At 37.4% G+C, this 21,766-nt stretch overlaps 1 protein-coding gene across 2 annotated transcripts; it reads right to left on the minus strand.

Moving 5' to 3' along the window:
- Positions 1 to 1,783: 1,783 nt before the first annotated feature.
- Positions 1,784 to 4,570, minus strand: LOC111877189 (uncharacterized). 2 transcript variants are annotated; one of them, XM_023873712.2, is made up of 4 exons: positions 4,487 to 4,570; positions 4,288 to 4,362; positions 2,415 to 2,510; positions 1,784 to 2,093 (listed from the first exon to the last, which is right to left on the minus strand). In XM_023873712.2, the coding sequence occupies exons 3-4, from the start codon at positions 2,506 to 2,508 to the stop codon at positions 1,951 to 1,953; spliced, it is 237 nt and encodes a 78-aa protein (XP_023729480.1). In that variant the 5' UTR covers positions 2,509 to 2,510; positions 4,288 to 4,362; positions 4,487 to 4,570; the 3' UTR covers positions 1,784 to 1,950. The 2 variants fall into 2 exon arrangements, with proteins under 2 accessions (XP_023729480.1, XP_023729481.1); XM_023873713.3 differs by having other exon boundaries at positions 4,458 to 4,508.
- Between the last annotated feature and the right edge of the window lie 17,196 nt (positions 4,571 to 21,766).

Below are 21,766 nucleotides of genomic sequence, written 5' to 3' on the forward strand. Positions count from 1 at the left end.
TCTCTTAACACTTAATTCTTAGCATTTTGTAAGGAATGGTAACACTCCTAACATTTGGAGAAAAAATGTTTTTTTTAATAAAAATTATGAATTTTGTTGGCTTAATTCAGATTTGGGAACAAAAAGAGTCCTAGGGGAAATTTGGGAAACTTGCTATTTTCTTTATGTTTTTTAATTAGACTCGAATTCTTTTCCAGCATAAATAGGGCTTCGTTTTTTAATGTTTTGTAATCAACTTTCATTCTCGTTTCTAATAAAAGCTTGGTGAACAAGCTGTTTTCCCAAAAAAAACCTTTCTTCCCCTGTTTGCGTTTCTTTCTTCCCTGTTTGCTCATCTTCTTTTGTTCCAGACTTAGGGCATGTTTGATTTCAACTTACCGGGTCCGGTCAGCGCTGACTGCTGACTCAGTCAGTAGTCATCTGTTTGATGAATACAAAATATAGTTGATTCGGTCAGCATTAATTAACCTCAGTCAGCCAATCCACTTACCCGGTAAGCAAAAAATAAACTCCTGACTGAAAATAAGAAGCGTACCCTTGCTCGCCTCCAGCTTCCTTCGCTGTTAACCTAGACAAAAGTGACACCTGCTGCAGCTGATCGCCTTCATCGCCAACAGCTTCTCCGGCGACGATTACACAGCGCCATCCTTGATCTACACCTCCTGCACCATCTTCTCTACTGCAGGTAACGTTTTCTTGTGTTTTTTTTTTTTTTGCTTTTTTTTTATGACTTTACCCAAGTGGAGAAATCTATTGGTTTTGAAAATATAGAATCTTGATTTGATTCCATTGTCTTGTTTCAAATGGTCTTGAATGTGCATCTGATTGTAAATCTATTTTTGGAGCAATGTCACTCTAAAATCCGCTAGAAAAGGGAGGAGATAAGTTGTGCACACAACGTGTTTGACAAAATGCCCAAAAGAATGTTATATGCTTATGAGATCAAAATTTATTTGTATGAAATCAAAACTTATGTTGTATGAAATTTGTTAAGATAAGAAAGTGTTATATGCTGTGAATTTTGTTAAGATAAGAAATCAAAATCTGTTAAGATAAGAAAGTGATATATGCTGTGAATTTGTTAAAATTTATTTATATGAAATCAAAATTGATGTATGTTTAATTTGAATTTTATATGATAATTTGTGTTTTTAGAATTTTTTTATCCAGCACAAGAGACAACACAAGGGTAATATGGTCATTTTTTCATTCAGCACAACCATTCAGATAAATAATCAAACAGCATAAACTCAGTCAGATATGGACTCAGTCAGCATTTCCAACTCAGTCAGCTTCTAACCCAGTCAACAACTATCAAACGACCCCTTACCCGTGTTCAGTTCTTATCTAAACCTTGGTGAATAAGTTTGAATTCACATGTTTGACTTATAAATTTATGTTCGATTTAAAGATGGATCCTTTCAAGTAGCAACCCACCAATCACATTCACCCATTGCCTTCTCCGTTCAACCTAAGAATCCAGTCTTACCAATAAAAATCCAAACTGCAGTCAATTTTATGAAATTTGACTTTTTTCTCAAAAAAAAAAAAGCCATATTCCACTTTGGAACCAATATATAAAAATCCAAACTGCAGTCAATTTTATAAAAATCCAAAAGCAGTTCCTAATGAGCTTGCAACATTTAAACGTTTATTTATGCAACAATTTTTTACCCTTTAATCAATTTATCGAACAAACAAACTACACAACCTCGTTTCAACTAATCAAACACATTACAGTTAAAACATTTGCATATTTTGGCTGTAGAGTGAAGCAATAAAGTAAACAAGCCAATCAAAGATTTATTAAACTTCAAGTTGCAGCATGAAATGCTTGGTTTACAGAGTATTAGCAAAAATATAAAACTCTCATGCACTAAAAATTGTAATGACATAAGAAAGAAAGTTCAAGCAAGCATTTGAGGTAAAAATTGACCAAATTTAGGATTTTTAATCATGGGCCTTGACAATGAAATTTTGGCGGCTGATTGGATTCATGACCACGGGTGGGCCCGCAGTACGAGGCCATGCCTGGAATTTCTTGTCGGTCTCTTCCCACCATCCCTTGTTTGAAACCGTAGATGGAGTGGTACCTATCGTAATTATTTTAAAAATAAATAAATAATGACTGGATGACATGACAAGACAGTACAGGTTGTACTTTGTTTAACTTGAAATTTGAATGTGAAATGAGTTATTCTTTAACTTGAAATTTGAAATTTTATAATAATCATATTATATTTGATAGTGATTATATAAAAACTTTATGACTTTCATAGGACGAAGGGGGTCATAGTTTTAGATTTTTTTTAACTAGACAAGCTTTTCAGGGCTATTTTCAATGATGAGGATAAGGAGGGCATTTACGTCTTTTGGACAGACAAAAGATCGAGGGCGAATACATAATTACATACCTCCGAAAATCTTCTTGTCAGCGATAATATAATCGCATGTGAATGCAAGTACAAATGATCCTACAAGAGCACCAACAATCTTGGTTCCACTCATTTCTTCAAATTTATGCAAAAATAAAATAGAATCAAACATCAGCCACAAAACAGATTTTGATGCTCACAAATTGTGTGCTACAAGTTAACAACATCAAATATATATATATATATAGGGGAGAGTTCATGCGAAAATGCAAATAATTTGCGAAAACAAGAAAACAAGAAAAACCTATGATATTGTGTCACCTCAACATTATATTTTGGAAAATAATTCATCTAAACTTTGAAATACATGATGATAATCAATGATAGATGAGAAATTGTTTCATATTAGCAAAGTATGATTTTTAATATTTTTTATGAAAACATAAATTTAAAAATGATTAAGGACGTGAAAAAAAATATAATTATCAAAACCGTCTTTAAATTTATATTACCATAACATCATTTAATGTAAACTTACTATCTTTAATTTATTGCTAATAAATTTATTTTTTTATAGTACATGTGTTTGATTTTCATAAGATAAAATCTGTTTTCGCGTTTTCGCAAGATATTTATATTTTCGCATGAACCTACTTCTATATATATATATATATATATATATATATATATATATATATATATATATATATATATATATATATATATATATATATATATATATATATATATATATATATATATATATATATATACTTACTTCATGTGTTTATACTCTACAACCTACATTTCCTAACTCCTAAATTTATGGGCTTTAATTTTTTATAAATGAATTGACATTTTCAAAATCTCCATTATTCTGCCTTAGTTGCTAATGCATTGGTTGTAGGGAAAAAGTGCAAGGATGCAAAAAAAAGATTATAAAACACAATTCTTTAATGAAACATACATGAGAAATGAACTACAAATTTGGTTACCCTTATTGGTGATTTATTATGGTTTGAGTAAAAAAAATTTTGTCCCTATTTCCAGGTTTTGGTCCCTCTCTTGTCAAATTTAAAAGCCAAAACGATAAATTTGTGAAAATGATGATTATACCCTTGAATCTATCTTCTTCCTCTTTATTTTGGAACCCTAAAAATTACAACCTCCTTGTCTAAAATATTAAAACAACCTTCTATCCAAAAAAATTTTAAAAATAATAATTTCTAAATCTAAATCTAAAACCGTTTTGATCTAACAAGTAGAAAGGTAAACACCATAGATAGCATTATAGAATTCATAACAAACAAAACAAAATTCCATATCAACTTAGAAAGTCAAAATTAATGCCATCATCACAAAATCCTAGAACATTATAAGTCTTATGAAAAATACATCTGTGATTCCTCAATAAAGTATCAACTGAAGTTCAATTGCCAAATAAAAATGCAAGAAAAATAACACTGTAGCAGTATTATTATTGTAAAACCTCAGAGAAACAAGTTTTTGCAAAAACTTAAAAAACACTGCCTAGTAGTACCCTACTGAGAAAGTAGCACTAAGAAGTAAGTCAATAACAAATTAATACTTCTGGAGGGTGTTGGTTGATTAGGTTAGAACATAGAAATCTGATTACAATGCCCATTTTTAACACCAATCAACAAGAACCGTGGAATCAATTCAACAGTTGTAGACATATAATCTATGTATTAGAAACAAGAATCACCAAACAACATCAAGAATCACCAACAGCATGGTATTATTATAAGTTAAGAATCAATAATCAATATTGAAAATAATCAAGAATTAAGAATCACCAAAAACCATGAAATCAAATTCCATACCGATTGAAATTTACAGAAAAATAGAGTAGCGAGAGAGAGATAGCAGCGAGTTTTACAGAGAGACATACCGATTGGAAGGACGATCGGACAAAGTGACGCTGCCTTGGTATGCTAACCGAATCACCGACGGATCTGCAAAAAATCTGCGAACACAAATGAAATTCATCAGCGAGAACTTTAAACTAACCCTAAAATACAAATTTACTACTATTTCCTAATACAAAGAAGTTCATCATACATATGAGAGAAGGGAGGGAGAAAACGAACCAATCTATGAGAGTTGAAGATCTGGTGATGTTTAGGGTTTCGGTCGCGAAGAAATGGAATAATCGATTATTTGACCATTTGGAGTTTACGAAATTTCCAGATTGGTCCCTCAACTATGGTATTAGTTAAAAGGGGCTTAAACTATGGTATTAGTTAAATTTAGTTAAGCTTAAGAAATGACTTTTTTTTTTTTTAACTTATTATCCATATAAGTTAAAATGCATGTCTGGATAAATTATTATTTTTATTAAATAACTTATAATGGTCTGAAACCATAAATAAATCATTTTTAATAAGTTACTAACTCTTAACTTATCAAAACTTTTTATAACTTATAGCCGTCCAACATTTTTAGAAAACATTTTTTTTGTCATTTTACTATAAGACTAAAATTGGTTGTTCAATTTATAGCGTTTTAACATTAGATAAGCTAATCCAACCATTTAAAAAAACATTTCGTTTTGACACCGTTATAAGCTAATAAGTTATAAGTTTTTTTATGTTAAATAAATCTATAATTTTCCATCCCACATTTTCATTATATAGTTCAATACATATCGATTGAAGGCAAACGGACAACAAGCTGCGCCGCTAGCCTTTTCTGGATAGCAAAACACTCTCTAAATGGCACTTTTAAATAAGCTTAGCTAAACACTCTCTAAATGGCACTAGAAAAATGACTTACAGTCACACCAAAAAAGTGTGACCATATGCGTATAGTGACATGTCACAACTAGGAATTTGAAGCCTTGTAAACATTGAACAATGATAACAAATGTAAACCAACAATGGGAAAGCATGTAAGATGCTTATTCATTAACAACCAAATATCAATCAAACACATCATATATGCACTACAAATAGCCAACAAACTATTGAGAACCAAGAAATCCTTGTTTAAGTCCATTTTGGACTAGGATTTCCTTATTGGGCCCAATGGACCAATAAGCTTCTAATTGGACTATCTTGGGCTTAGAACTCTTGAATGGGCTCTAATTGGACCCACTTTCATTTATTTTAACATTTTGGGCCATATTGGGCCTAGAATGAAATAAAACACCTTAATGGACCTCATTGGGCCATAACTAACCTAATTAGCCCTAATGGACCAAAAAAATCATTTCTTGATTTATTTTGGGCCAATAGTTATCTAAATTAGCTATGATTTGGACTTAGGCATTTAAGGGCCCAATTCCTTCCTTTTTCTCTCCAAATCTCGGCCCAAGCCCAAAAGAAAGGGAAGAGTTGACTTCTTGCATACCACATCGTTTTTGTATGGGGGATAACTAAGCATTACACTACAAACATCCATGCACTTCTCATCTTTCCATGCAATCTCACTCTCTCCTCTCCTCTCTCTTTTGTTCTCGGCCGACAACACAAAGAAACACACACACCTCACCAAAAATTCTCTCTAAATCACTTAAGACACCTCTCTTCTTCTTCATCCAAAAATCTCGAGTTTTGCTTGTGATTCAAGAGGTTTTCATCAAGTGGTTCACATCTTTGGTAAGTTATCTCTTTGATTCATAACATATCTCCTTCATTTTACCAACAATCTTCCTTATCTCATACAACACTTGTGATCTTGCACCTTAGAAACATCTAAGTTCGAGATCCTCCAAGAAAGGTTGCTAGGATTGAATTCTTCTTCATCTTTTCTTTCCAAAACCGAAACCACACTCAAGGTGAGTTTCATACCCACTTGTGATCTTGCACCTTAGAAACATCTAAGTTTGAGATCCTCCAAGAAAGGTTGCTAACTTAAAATGTAAATTTTTAACCTAATGGGCTAATTTTGGGCTTTTCGGCCAAATAAGCCCCAAAATGCAAAATTTTACAAGTTGAGGGTCTGGAAATGAAATTTTCTGTAAAACAGGGAGTAATTAGCATAATAAAATGTTTATAAGGTTCAAAAATGCTTTTCATTATCAAAAAGGACTAAAAATGCAAACTTTCTAGATTTTGTGCCAAAATTGTAAAAGTTGTGAAAAATGGGTCCTTAACCGAGAACCACTATTCTAGAGGGGCTGAAACTGTCAACTAAATAAACTTTGGGGTAAAATCGTGTTTTCATCAAATAAATCATACAAAAGTGTCAAGAAAAGTGTTTTAAGGACTAAAAATGAAATTCTTTTATATAAAAGGACCAAAAGTGTTATTTTTATAAAAGGATGAGTAATTAAAAAAGGGTCAAACTCTACTTACAAACAATCAAATTAAGATACAAGATCCGCGAATTACCGACGAAAATGGAAAACAAATACACTCTCAACAATACATATCGTTACCAAACGAATTGATTCGGTCTCGAATCAATAACAATACAAAATCGTTAAACCAAAATAATCCGTTAATCACGCGATAACTATAATAAGTCAACATACAAACTTTGGGCTTGAAAGTTTCAAATCTTGCTTGTTGGGCCTTGCTAGCCCATCAACATGATCTTTGGGCCCAAAGGGTTTATGCTTACGTGATATTGGGCCTTTTATGACCCAATTCCACGTAAAAGGACTTTCAATAGCTATAATGTGTTATTGGGCCCTAATGGCCCATTAGTACTGCTAGTGAGGTCGAGAAGTCAAATGCGAGTTGAGCCAAGTGTCTTTCGCATTCCCGATAGCCTTGAATAACTCCTGGTAATAAAGGGGGCTTCGTACCCTCCTTTCTCCTCGGTTGTTGGGCTATGAGAAAACAAAGTAAACAGATTTAGGACGATAAACAATAGTAATCAGGGTGGGTGGATTAAGTGAGTAGTAACGACCGACGCCTTCAAGGATCGTTCGTAATCTGTAGTTATAAACTAGTCATTTTCCTAATGCGCGATTATAACAACTCACAAACCCTAATTAATCCAACGCCACCCGGGTAATCAAAAACAATTGACATATCGGTATAACAATAAACAAGTCATGTATTTTACGTATTGGGAAAACATCGGCTTTTCCTGGGAAGTTCAACATTTTCACTTGTGTGACGTATACAAAGTTCAACAACTATACATGTTTTAAAAATCAACAAACATATTTACGGATCTTCACACTTTTTTTTAAACAAATACTCTTTTCAGAAAATATCGGATTTTATGGGTTTACAAACTACACCAAACCATTTTACTACAACATTTCTTATGAACTCACCAACATTTCATTTGTTGACGTTTTTTCAAAATAACTTGTATTCTCATGTAACAGGTAAGCCGAAGAATAAGTATCAAGTTATGTCATGGTGTTTTGCTTAGATTATCTATCGAACGGTTTATGTTATGAAATTGTAATGACTAAAACAATGTAATGGATGTAAACGATATCAGTTGTATTATTTCAATGCATGGCGATGAATGATGTTATGATTCATGTATAATCATTGTGATGGTATTTAATTTAACTCACAAGAGCCCTCGGACGTTTCCGCCGTCTGGTTCGGGGGTGTGACAGGTTGGTATCAGAGCTTTGTTTATAGTGAACTAGCATATCTAACCACACATTGATATGCAACTATAAACCAAAAAGAGGGACTAACACAACTCTGAACAAAACAAGTAAAGCATAACAATAAAAACACCCTTGCTTGTATTAGGAAAAAAGAACATAATACCGAACCAAACAAGATAATGCTAGTATCTCGGTTAAGCCAAGACTGTTCTTAGTCGTATCAAGGAGTGGATGTAGCCTGATCAACTACATTCCCTCCAAGGTACAACTATCACATGTCCTGAGGAAAACGGGATAGCTAGGGAACCTAAAAACATACCCCTTTATCCCCAAGAAGAGAACACCAATTCAATATATTTAACAACTAAAGCGGCATAGGTATGATATTAGCATAATTATACACTCTCGCAGACAACATGGCTGGTTTTCACCACCCCGGGGATCCTTATTTCCCAGACCATGGGAATAACGGATGGTTGGACGAAGAGCCTGAAAAAGAGCCCGAGGAAGACCCCGTGGAAGAATCTGACGGGGAACCGGAGGTAGAAGTCGAGGGCGAACCTGCCGAACCAGTAGAAGACCAGGAGGAGGAAGAAGATGAAGGAAGCCTCGAGGAGGAACCCATCGACAACAAAGGGGTTGATTCGGACGCGGAGTCCGAAGTCATCAACCCCCCTTATCCGATTAGGGTGCCCGCTTACCGGGTAGGCCCCACTGGTCCTACACCCCCTGGGGTATTGATCTTTGGAGATGGAGCAGGCAGCATGGACAACGACCCCCATTCGGCATGTCACGTGAGTTCTTTGACCTGAGGGATGGAGGACCGGCCGATCGAGCCCTTCCAGTCATGGTGAGACGATTACAGAACACAGACGACCTAGCTCAGAGTACCGCTGACCAGGTACATCAGATATGGACTAGGGTCGAGCGTGCAGAGCAGGAGACACGAGACGTCCTTTGAGAGTTCCACATGAGGCAGGTGAGGTGGGAGTCCCGACTCCAGGACACAGAACGACAGGTGGCTCATCTTCAGGGAGCATCCACTTCCTCAGCACCACCCCCGGTCACATCTCACCGCGATTAGGATTAGCCGTATCAGTTTTTAGTACTATGTCATTAGGATCTATGCTATGTACCCCGACTCTATGTTTAAGTGACTACACTACTCATAGCCGTTATGCTGTCAGACTAGTACCGCTGATGTATGCTCTTTTGAGCAAATTTTTCATTTATCAAAGTGCGGGTAATAGTAATGAAAGATTTTACATGTTTTACTGTGACGTTATAATCTGCTATGTGCTACGTATCCATGATTGTATGCTAAATTGTGGAATTACTTAAGTTTATGCCACACACCTAGTTTATAGGATCACAACCTCACAAAAACCACAGACACTCAACATCTTTCCGTTCCATGACAGAAAGATGTCTCAACGACCCACTCGCGGAAACCCTGGGCCAACCCCACCCGAAGTCGACTCAGCTGCATTCCAAGCAGCTGTATCTGCTGTGGTCACCGCAACGAAGGCACAAATTCATCAAAGGAACAATGGAGGAGTCAACGGACAAGGGGTCGGTAGTTCGAACAACAGGATGAATCAAGGACCCACCAAAACATGTTCCTACAAAGACTTCACCAACACCAAACCACGAACCTTTAACGACACTGGAGGAATGATCACCCTAAAACGATGGATCGAGAAGGTGGAATCGGTATTCGAGATATGCAATTGCCCTAAGGAGATGAAGGTGAAGTTTGCCGCATGTACTTTCTTTAACCAAACGCTCACTTGGTGGAACGGACACGTGGAAGCCATGGCACTCCCCGTAACCAATTCCATGCCATGGACAGAGATGAAAGAAATGTTGATGGCCGAGTATTACCCTCGAGGTGAAATTCAGAAAATGGAACAAGAGTTGTGGAATCTCACTATCCGAAACGCTGATATAGATGCATACATATCAAGGTTTAGCGAACTGTCTCTGCTGTGCCCTGGCATGATTACCTCAGAAGGTAAGAAGATCGAGCGATTCATCTGGGGACTAACCTCCCCAATCCAAGGAAACATGATAGCTGCAAATCCTGAAACTTTCGACAGTGCCAAGAGATTGGCCAAGAAGTTGTATGACCACAACAACAAGAAAGGTGAGAAGCCAGTGGAGACTGAAGTTAAGAAGGAAAATGATAGCAAGAAGGGGAAGAACAACAAGAGGAAGGGACGTCAAGGCACCGAATCGTCCAAGAAGCAGCAAACAGTGGCAGTTAATGCTGCGACCACTCAAGTTCCATCCACACCACATGCTCCAGCCTCAGCTGCCCCAAGTACTCCTAGACCTTATTCCGGTAATCTTCCTAAGTGCAAGAAGTGAGGTGTCCATCACAATGGAGAATGCAGAAAGATGCAGTGCACCGGTTGCAATCGGAAGGGGCACACGACAATGTATTGCAGGACCTACCCTCCTCAGAACCAACAACAGGGAAACAACAACAACAACACCAACAATGGCGGCAACAATGCAGGACCTAGCCACACCTGCTATGGATGTGGAAGGACTGGGCATTTCCGTCGAAACTGCCTCCAACAACAACAATCCCAAAAATGGAGGAACAGGAAGGGTGCTAACCATGGGTCAGGGAGAAGCGATTCAGGATCCCGTTGTCGTTACCGGTACGTTCCTCCTAAACCACACTTATGCATGCATCCTATCTGATACCGGAGCAGAGCGAAGTTTTGTGAGCAATAAGTTTAAACATTTGTTAAAACAACAATCCCATAAGCTCAATGAAACCTTTACGGTGGAAATGGCCAATGGGAAAACCGAATCCACTGGGGAAGTCTACATCGGATGTACCCTAACTCTAAATCAACACGTCTTCCGAATAGACTTAATGCCTGTTTCCATTAGGAGTTTTGATGTGATTATTGGCATGGACTGGTTAAGCCCCACCATGCTGAAATTATGTGTCACGAGAAGGATGTTCGCCTTCACCTTCCAAATCATGAAACCCTAGTTATTTACGGAGACAAACCTAGCACGAACCTTCGTCTCATCTCGTGCGTCCAGGCACAGAAGCATCTGTGAAAGAACGATTTGACGTTCCTGGCGCATATTGTGGATAAAACCAAGGCAGAGGTTAACGTTGGAGACATTCATGTAGCACGTGAATTCCCACACATATTTCCTGAAGATCTTCCTGGAGTACCCCCAGAGAGACAAGTTGAATTCCGAATTGATCTTGTTCTAGGAGCTACTCCCATCGCTAAATCGCCTTACCGATTAGCTCCTGCTGAGATGCAGGAATTGTCCAGCCAACTCAGTGAACTCCTGGGCAAAGGATTCATCCGACCCAACTTCTCGCCATGGGGAGCTCCAGTCCTCTTTGTCAAGAAGAAAGACAGATATTTTAGGATGTGCATTGATTACAGAGAGCTGAATAAGCTCACTGTCAAAAATCGCTATCCACTCCCACAAATCGACGATCTATTTGACCAGCTCCAAGGAGTCAGTTACTTCTCTAAGATAGATCTACGATCTAGGTACCATCAACTCAAGGTCCGGGAAGAGGATATTCCCAAAACCGCTTTCCGAACTCGTTACGGACATTATGAATTTGTCATAATGCCCTTCGGTCTAACGAATGCCCCTGCCGCATTCATGGACCTAATGAATCGAATATGCCGACCATTCCTCAACAACTTTGTTATTGTATTCATTGACGACATTCTAGTTTGTTCTCGAAGCGAAGAGGAGCATGGCCAACATCTCCGACAAATCCTGGAAACCCTGCGAACTGAGAAGCTATACGCAAAACTCTCCAAGTGTGAGTTATGGTTCCGTAGTGTGAACTTTTTGGGTCATGTTGTTAGTCAGGAAGGAATACATGTGGATCCTTCTAAGGTCAAAGCCATCGAAGGATGGGCAGTTCCGACAACACCCACAGAAATTCGCCAGTTCTTAGGACTTTCTAAGATCGCCAAGCCACTTACCTCGCTTACACAAAAGGGCGTACCATTCGAATGGATGGACAAACAAGAAGTTGCATTCTGAACTCTGAAGCGAGCACTCTGCAGTGCCCCGGTACTATCACTACCAGAGGGAACGGAAGATTTTGTAGTCTACTGTGACGCTTCAAACCAGGGATTAGGTTGCGTTCTCATATAGCGTGGAAAGGTGATAGCTTACATGTCCCGACAACTCAAGACACATGAAGTGAATTACACAACCCACGATCTAGAGTTGGGAGCAGTGGTCTTCGCCCTAAAGATTTGAAGGCATTAACTTTATGGTACGAAGTACACCATCTTCACGGACCACAAGAGTCTTCAGCATATCTTGAATCAAAAAGAGCTGAATATGAGGCAACAAAGATGGGTTGAACTATTAAACGATTATGAGTGTGAAATCAAGTACCACCCAGGCAAGGCTAATGTGGTAGCTGATGCCTTGAGCCGGAAAGAGTACTCTAATCGTCGCGTGAAAACTCTCTCAATAACCATCCAATCTCACCTAACCACTCAGATCAGGGCAGCCCAGTCAGACGCCATGAAGGTAGAAAACAAAACAAGCGAAGCGTTGCGCAGAATGGAGAAGAATCAAGAGGTGAAAGAAGGCGGAGTATACTATTTCATGAACCGTATTTGGGTCCCTAAATTTGGAGGATTTAGGGAGGTAGTCATGAGTGAAGCTCACAAGACGCGATACTCCATCCATCCGGGTTAGGACAAAATGTACTTGGATATTAAGCAACATTATTGGTGGCCTAACATGAAGGCAGAAATTGCCACCTATGTCAGCAAATGCCTTACTTGCGCCAAGGTAAATGTGGAATACCAGAAGCCCTCGGAGTTATTACAGCAACCAGTAATTCCCGAGTGGAAATGGGAAGGGATTTCTATGGACTTTGTGACCAAGCTACCCAAGACGTCAGATGGATTGGACACTATATGGGTAATAATTGACCGACTGACGAAATCCACTCATTGCCTGCCAATAAAAGAATCCTACAAGATGGAGAGGCTGACAAGAATATACATTCGAGAAATCGTGAGGCTTCACAGAGTACCTATGTCTATCATCTCGAATAGAGATAGTAGGTTCACTTCATGTTTTTGGCAATCACTTCAGAAAGCACTGGGAACCCATCTCGACATGAGCATTGCTTATCACCCACAAACGGATGGTCAAATCGAACGAACCATTCAGACGCTCGAAGACATGCTTCGCGCATGCGTGATAAACTTTGGGAAGTCCTGGGATACCCACTTACCCTTAGTTGAATTCTCGTATAACAACAGTTACCATTCGAGCATCAAAGTCGCTCCTTTCGAAGTGCTATATGGACGTAAGTGTAGATCACTGTTGTGTTGGGCTGAGGTGGGCGACACCCAGATAGCGAGGGAACTAGCATCAGACAAGACGTTAACGGGACCGGAGATCATACGTGAAACCACAGAAAAGATAGTTCAAATCAGAGCTCGACTACAAGCATCGCGCGACCGAAAAAAGAGCTACGCTGATAGATGGCGAAAGCCCTTAGAGTTTCAGGTCGGGGATCGAGTGTTGTTAAAAGTTTCGCCCTGGAAAGGGGTCATTTGTTTTGGAAAATGGAGAAAACAGAACCCACAATACATTGGACCTTTCAAGATTTTTGCCCGAATTGGTCCAGTGGCGTACCGACTGCAGCTACCCGCTGAGCTCAGCAGTGTTCACCCCGTGTTCCATGTTTCCAATCTAAAGAAGTGCCTATCCGATGAAACTCTCGTCATTCCCCTTGACGAAATTGAAATCAACGAGAATCTCCTGCTCGTTGAGGAACCAGTCGAAATCATGGACAGGGAGGTGAAGCGTACTAAGCAAAGTCGCATCCCGATCATGAAAGTACGGTGGAACGCGAAGCGTGAGCCAGAATTCACGTGGGAATGCGAAGATCAAATGAAGCAAAAGTACCCTCATCTATTCTAGCATTCTCAAATCTAGCTTTCAAAAGAATTTCGGGACGAAATTCCCTCTAATGGGGGGATAATGTCACAACTAGGAATTTGAAGCCTTGTAAACATTGAACAATGATAACAAATGTAAACCAACAATGGGAAAGCATGTAAGATGCTTATTCATTAACAACCAAATCTCAATCAAACACATCATATATGCACTACAAATAGCCAACAAACTATTGAGAACCAAGAAATCCTTGTTTAAGTCCATTTTGGACTAGGATTTCCTTATTGGGCCCAATGGACCAATAAGCTTCCAATTGGACTATCTTGGGCTTAGAACTCTTGAATGAGCTCTAATTGGACCCACTTTCATTTATTTTAACATTTTGGGCCATATTGGGCCTAGAATGAAATAAAACACCTTAATGGACCTCATTGGGCCATAACTAACCTAATTAGCCCTAATGGACCATAAAAATCATTTCTTGATTTATTTTGGGCCAATAGTTATCTAAATTAGCTATGATTTGGACTTAGGCATTTAAGGGCCCAATTCCTTCCTTTTTCTCTCCAAATCTCGGCCCAAGCCCAAAAGAAAGGGAAGAGTTGACTTCTTGCATGCCACATCATTTTTGTATGGGGGATAACTAAGCATTACACTTCAAACATCCATGCACTTCTCATCTTTCCATGCAATCACATTCTCTCCTCTCCTCTCTCTTTTGTTCTCGGCCGACAACACAAAGAAACACACACACCTCACCAAAAATTCTCTCTAAATCACTTAAGACACCTCTCTTCCTCTTCATCCAAAAATCTTGAGTTTTGCTTGTGATTCAAGAGGTTTTCATCAAGTGGTTCACATCTTTGGTAAGTTATCTCTTTGATTCATAACATATCTCCTTCATTTTACCAACAATCTTCCTTATCTCATACAACACTTGTGATCTTGCACCTTAGAAACATCTAAGTTCGAGATCCTCCAAGAAAGGTTGCTAGGATCAAAAAGTGTTTCATACCCCCTTCTTTTCGGTTTTTATGAGTTTTATGGGGGAGAATACAAGAAAATGTGTTGATCTATGTGTAAATGTATGCTATGTGTGATTTGATGCATGTATGTGTGTGATATCATGTGTTTTGTGATGAATATGTTATCAAAAAGTGTGTAATAACCGAGATCTAAGACATGAGAAAGGAAATAAACATAACTTAAGCTATTTTCCACTAATCAATTCAAGAAAAATAGTTTATAAGGTTAGGATAAACATACTTGAACATAAAACCCATTTTTGGGCTTAAATTGTCAAAAATACAAACTTGGGGTAAAAATCAACAAGTCACGGTTCTTGAAGGGTAAGAGGGTCCAAAACAGTTTCTATAAATATTTTCCTGATTTTTAGAAATTTCTAAGGACTTAAAATGTAAAATTTTAACCTAATGGGCTAATTTTGGGCTTTTCGGCCCAATAAGCCCCAAAATGCGAAATTTACAAGTTGAGGGGCTGGAAATGAAATTTTCTGTAAAACAGGGAGTAATTAGCATAATAAAATGTTTATAAGGTTCAAAAATGCTTTTCATTATCAAAAAGGACTAAAAATGCAAACTTTCTAGATTTTGTGCCAAAATTGTAAAAGTTGTGAAAAATGGGTCCTTAATCGAGAACCACTATTCTAGAGGGGCTGAAACTGTCAACTAAATAAACTTTGGGGTCAAAATCATGTTTTCATCAAATAAATCAAACAAAAGTGTCAAGAAAAGTGTTTTAAGGACTAAAAATGAAATTCTTTTATATAAAAGGACCAAAAGTGTTATTTTTATAAAAGGATGAGTAATTAAAAAAGAGCCAAACTCTACTTACAAACAATTAAATTAAGATACAAGATCTGCGAATTACCGACGAAAATGGAAAACAAATACACTCTCAACAATACATATCGTTACCAAACGAATTGATTCGGTCTCGAATCAATAACAATACAAAATCGTTGAACCAAAATAATCCGTTAATCACGCAATAACTATAATAAGTCAACATACAAACTTTGGGCTTGAAAGTTTCAAATCTTGCTTGTTGGGCCTTGCTAGCCCATCAACATGATCTTTGGGCCCAAAGGGTTTATGCTTACGTGATATTGGGCCTTTTATGACCCAATTCTACGTAAAAGGACTTTCAATAGCTATAATGTGTTATTGGGCCCTAATGGCCCATTAGTACTGCTAGTGAGGTCGAGAAGTCAAATGCGAGTTGAGCCAAGTGTCTTTCGCATTCCCGATAGCCTTGAATAACTCCTGGTAATAAAGGGGGCTTCGTACCCTCCTTTCTCCTCGGTTGTTGGGCTATGAGAAAACAAAGTAAACAGATTTAGGACGATAAACAATAGTAATCAGGGTGGGTGGATTAAGTGAGTAGTAACGACCGACGCCTTCAAGGATCGTTCGTAATCTGTAGTTATAAACTAGTCATTTTCCTAATGCGCGATTATAACAACTCACAAACCCTAATTAATCCAACGCCACCCGGGTAATCAAAAACAATTGACATATCGGTATAACAATAAACAAGTCATGTATTTTACGTATTGGGAAAACATCGGCTTTTCCTGGGAAGTTCAACATTTTCACTTGTGTGACGTATACAAAGTTCAACAACTATACATGTTTTAAAAATCAACAAACATATTTACGGATCTTCACACTTTTTTTTTAAACAAATACTCTTTTCAGAAAATATCGGATTTTATGGGTTTACAAACTACACCAAACCATTTTACTACAACATTTCTTATGAACTCACCAACATTTCATTTGTTGACGTTTTTTCAAAATAACTTGTATTCTCATGTAACAGGTAAGCCGAAGAATAAGTATCAAGTTATGTCATGGTGTTTTGCTTAGATTATCTATCGAACGGTTTATGTTATGAAATTGTAATGACTAAAACAATGTAATGGATGTAAACGATATCAGTTGTATTATTTCAATGCATGGCGATGAATGATGTTATGATTCATGTATAATCATTGTGATGGTATTTAATTTAACTCACAAGAGCCCTCGGACGTTTCCGCCGTCTGGTTCGGGGGTGTGACAGGTTGGTATCAGAGCTTTGTTTATAGTGAACTAGCATATCTAACCACACATTGATATGCAACTATAAACCAAAAAGAGGGACTAACACAACTCTGAACAAAACAAGTAAAGCATAACAATAAAAACACCCTTGCTTGTATTAGGAAAAAAGAACATAATACCGAACCAAACAAGATAATGCTAGTATCTCGGTTAAGCCAAGACTGTTCTTAGTCGTATCAAGGAGTGGATGTAGCCTGATCAACTACATTCCCTCCAAGGTACAACTATCACATGTCCTGAGGAAAACGGGATAGCTAGGGAACCTAAAAACATACCCCTTTATCCCCAAGAAGAGAACACCAATTCAATATATTTAACAACTAAAGCGGCATAGGTATGATATTAGCATAATTATACACTCTCGCAGACAACATGGCTGGTTTTCACCACCCCGGGGATCCTTATTTCCCAGACCATGGGAATAACGGATGGTTGGAAGAAGAGCCTGAAAAAGAGCCCGAGGAAGACCCCGAGGAAGAATCTGACGGGGAACCGGAGGCAGAAGTCGAGGGCGAACCTGCCGAACCAGTAGAAGACCAGGAGGAGGAAGAAGATGAAGGAAGCCTCGAGGAGGAACCCATCGACAACAAAGGGGTTGATTCGGACGCGGAGTCCGAAGTCATCAACCCCCCTTATCCGATTAGGGTGCCCGCTTACCGGGTAGGCCCCACTGGTCCTACACCCCATGGGGTATTGATCTTTGGAGATGGAGCAGGCAGCATGGACAACGACCCCCATTCGGCATGTCACGTGAGTTCTTTGACCTGAGGGATGGAGGACCGGCCGATCGAGCCCTTCCAGTTATGGTGAGACGATTACGGAACACAGACGACCTAGCTTAGAGTACCGCTGACCAGGTACGTCAGATATGGACTAGGGTCGAGCGTGCAGAGCAGGAGACACGAGACGTCCTTTGAGAGTTCCACATGAGGCAGGTGAGGTGGGAGTCCCGACTCCAGGACGCAGAACGACAGGTGGCTCGTCTTCAGGGAGCATCGACTTCCTTAGCACCACCCCCGGTCACATCTCACTGCGATTAGGATTAGCCGTATCAGTTTTTAGTACTATGTCATTAGGATCTATTCTATGTACCCCGACTCTATGTTTAAGTGACTACACTACTCATAGCCGTTATGCTGTCAGACTAGTACCGCTGATGTATGCTCTTTCGAGCAAAATTTTCATGTATCAAAGTGCGGGTAATAGTAATGAAAGATTTTACATGTTTTACTGTGACGTTATAATCTGCTATGTGCTACGTATCCATGATTGTATGTTAAATTGTGGAATTACTTAAGTTTATGCCACACACCTAGTTTATAGGATCACAGCCTCACAAAAACCACAGACATGTGGCCGTATTATATTAGAACATGTGGCCGTATTATAAAAATGTGGCAATTGGGTAGGGAATTTTGTTCCGAAAATCAATCATTTTATCCAATATTGTGGCGTTAAACCATCTTTAGATACGTTTATTTAGTAATTGTAATAACTGTATATCATCAAATGACGACATACATGTTGTTTCAATGTGACTTTTTGCTAGTAAATTGTCACACTATTTAAAGTTTATTAAGACTATTGGGTATCTTTTTCATACATGCAATTACAGTAAATCTGACCATGTTCACTAAATGGCCACATGTAATTAATTTCATAAGTGGCGATTTTCTAATAATTAGTCACAAAAACAATCTTTTATTGTGACTATTGTTTATCGTATAGAGACACAAAATTAAGTTAAACATGATCATAAGTATTATAAAGGCATATATTTTATTAAAATTACAGATTTAATATTAGCTTACAGCCATATTTGTATTATTTATCATGATCGATGCTATCATTCAGACATATAAATAGTCGTAACCATGACTATTTTATATCCTTTCGACATAGAAAATCAATTAAAAATAATCGTAATTTATCGTTAGACACAATAGTGTTTGTAATTGTGACTAATATTCACTTTATGACCATAAGAATTTGTTTTAAATATAACCGTTTTTATCATTTAGACATTAAAAAATTATTGAGTATGACTATTGTTTTTATTATAGTCACATACATATACTTAAACCATAGGTGCACGTCTCTTATTGTCACATAAAATTTTTATAATTGCGACTATTGTAGAACTTGTAGTCACATGGATGTAATAATGCATGACACATTGTTATGATTTTGACACACAAGTATTGCTTAATCGTAACAATACATAAAACATTAGTCACGTGATTATTTAATAAAGTGAGTTGTGATATCTTTTTAACACACCAAAATTTTCAATGTTGAAATGTTTTTTTTTATTATGATATGACTAATATCTATCTAAAGCCACATGAAATTTCTGTAATTGCAGTTGTATGTAACATTTGGTCACAAGTTTGAATGAACATCGACAATTATAAAAATGATAAAACCCAAAAACATAATATTATTAAGAATAATATAAGAAAACTCATACATAAGTTTGCAATTTAAATAGTAAAGACGAAAACTTGTAATGAAGACATATCTATAAACCTTACAAATGGAATTAATATATTGTAACCTAAATTAAGAACCATATCTTCGACAGTTTTGGCTTGTCCATTTAGCACGTTGTCTGCTTGATCGTTCCATCTAGCTGCTTCTTAGAAATGTGAAGTTTGGTGCTTTGATTGGATGTTGGATTTGGTACCTATCGTAACCTTATAAATGTAAGTAGAATGCTCATATATACAGCTAAATGAAAGTACATTGCTATTAGTTGCATTTAGCTCATTTAAATGCTAAATAGAAAAAGATGGATTTGAATTCACCTGCTATGCTTTAAGGTTGAAGCTATTCCAAGAAGTTCTACAACACTAATTGTTCAACCCATTAAGCCAATATATCTGACATCATTTTGAAAAGTTTGATGACAACAACAACAACATTATCAGTTTTACATTTGGTCTTTGCTGTAATCACATCTTTCATTGGTGAACTGTATTTGTAGGTAGAAAATGTTTGGTACCTAGAAACTGCATTTCAAGATCCAACATTACATTACAGACTCGAATTATTTGATTTCTGATTTTCTATCTAACAATATTAAATAGTTACCATCCAATTCCGGTAGCTTATCAAATGACAACATCTATTCAAGAACTAATGGAAGATGATGAATGTAATCCCAATGCACTGACCACACCATCCCCTTTTTTCCACCTTCTTGTCTATGTAAAAATAATCAGGGTACTTGAGAGATAGGAGCCAAAAATTGAAAAACAAGAACAAGGCCCCTATTACCTTAAACAGAAAGTAAATGGCATGTGTACAAATACGTAGCATTTTTAACATGAAGTTCAACAAGTATCAAATTCCCATCATAAATATAGAGAGATATAACTTTAATTTACAAGAGGTAAGGGTGAACCAATCACCTGAGATTAAAAGGGGCAAAAAGATGGGTAGAAGAGAGGCAAGGCTCTGAAGAGACAAAATCACGGATTAGGTTAGAGGGAAAAGAGGGGCGAGATTGTCATTGTTGCTTTTCTTTTATCTGTATTCGATAATGGGGTGTGTAGCAAGACTGAGATGAGAATTTTCGCATGAGCCGAGATAGACAATCTCGTGATTGTATTTGCGAAACTAGTGATGATGCTCATTCTATTAGAATATCTAGCAGTACTACCAAACAGATTAAGATTCAACTTAAAAAAGGTTTATCAGGTTATTTTTGAATGGACAAGAACTAACCTGGAAGATGACGAGGTTTGACGTCGGAGGATTCCAGAGGATTAGAGGATGTCGCATGAGAAGGAACGCCAACAGGGTATATCCAGAAGAGCATAAGCCGTCGGAGGTTCGATGCGACCTTGTACTGACGACGGTGAGCGACGTGAAATTAAGAATGTGATTCAGATGGATGGTGAGCGACGACAAAAAAACGACCAGAAGAAACGGAAAGCTCAAATCGAGTGATGCGATATTGGTGATGGTGGTGGCGGCCGAAACAGAAGACGAATAGTACTGGGAGGTTGGCGGGCATTAGGGTTAGAGAGATTTGATCCCATTTCAGAAAGGTCGTGTGAAGTGAGGTCAATAAAACTAGGTCATTTGAAATTTTGGGCGTGGGAAATTCAAATATTTTAGATTTTGTGGAAAATTCAAATATTTTAGATATGTGGATGGAATACCCAAATTTATATATCTTAAATTTATAAAAAAAAATATTTAACTTTTTAATAAATACTTTTTGTTAATTATATTATTTTATTTTATAATACACGTTATTATTTATTATCAACTTAAAATTAATATTTGTTAATGTAATCATAATTTAAAAATGTTTGTATTTATCAATATTTATAAAATTTTGATGACAATATAAATATTTTTATTTTGGTATTAGATTTCTGATGCATTTTTAATATAGTAACATAACATATATAAAAAAATTCCGCGTTGACCTGGCAGCTCGACCCCAGCCAGGGGCTCTGCCCCCGAACCCCCGTTCATTCAGGGACTTCATCCTAAATAGCATTGTACTTTCAACTAAGACAATTTTAAATAAATGTCCACTCCACATCATCTAACTTGTTCAATATTTATCAAGGTGACATTCATCAATAAATTAATTATATTACACTTAGATAATGTTAGTGATGTAAAATCACCAACAAGGTACAGTGAGAGTTGGTAGGCATGGGAGTGTGAGTGTAGATATGGATATTGTCATGTCATGTCCTCGATAAAAATAAATAAATTGTGTCATGTTGTGTTAGTAAAAAACACAAACA

This window comes from Lactuca sativa, chromosome 4 (assembly GCF_002870075.4).
Source record: "Lactuca sativa cultivar Salinas chromosome 4, Lsat_Salinas_v11, whole genome shotgun sequence".
Classification (NCBI taxonomy): domain Eukaryota; kingdom Viridiplantae; phylum Streptophyta; class Magnoliopsida; order Asterales; family Asteraceae; genus Lactuca; species Lactuca sativa.

What these genes read in the sequence shown, in the direction of transcription:
- LOC111877189 (XM_023873712.2), bottom strand. Translation starts at nt 2,508, where the DNA reads ATGAGTGGAACCAAGATTGTTGGTGCTCTTGTAGGATCATTTGTACTT. An exon ending in TGACAAGAAGATTTTCGGAG is followed by an intron (nt 2,094 to 2,414) that starts GTATGTAATTAT and finishes TAATTACGATAG; the next exon opens with GTACCACTCCATCTACGGTT.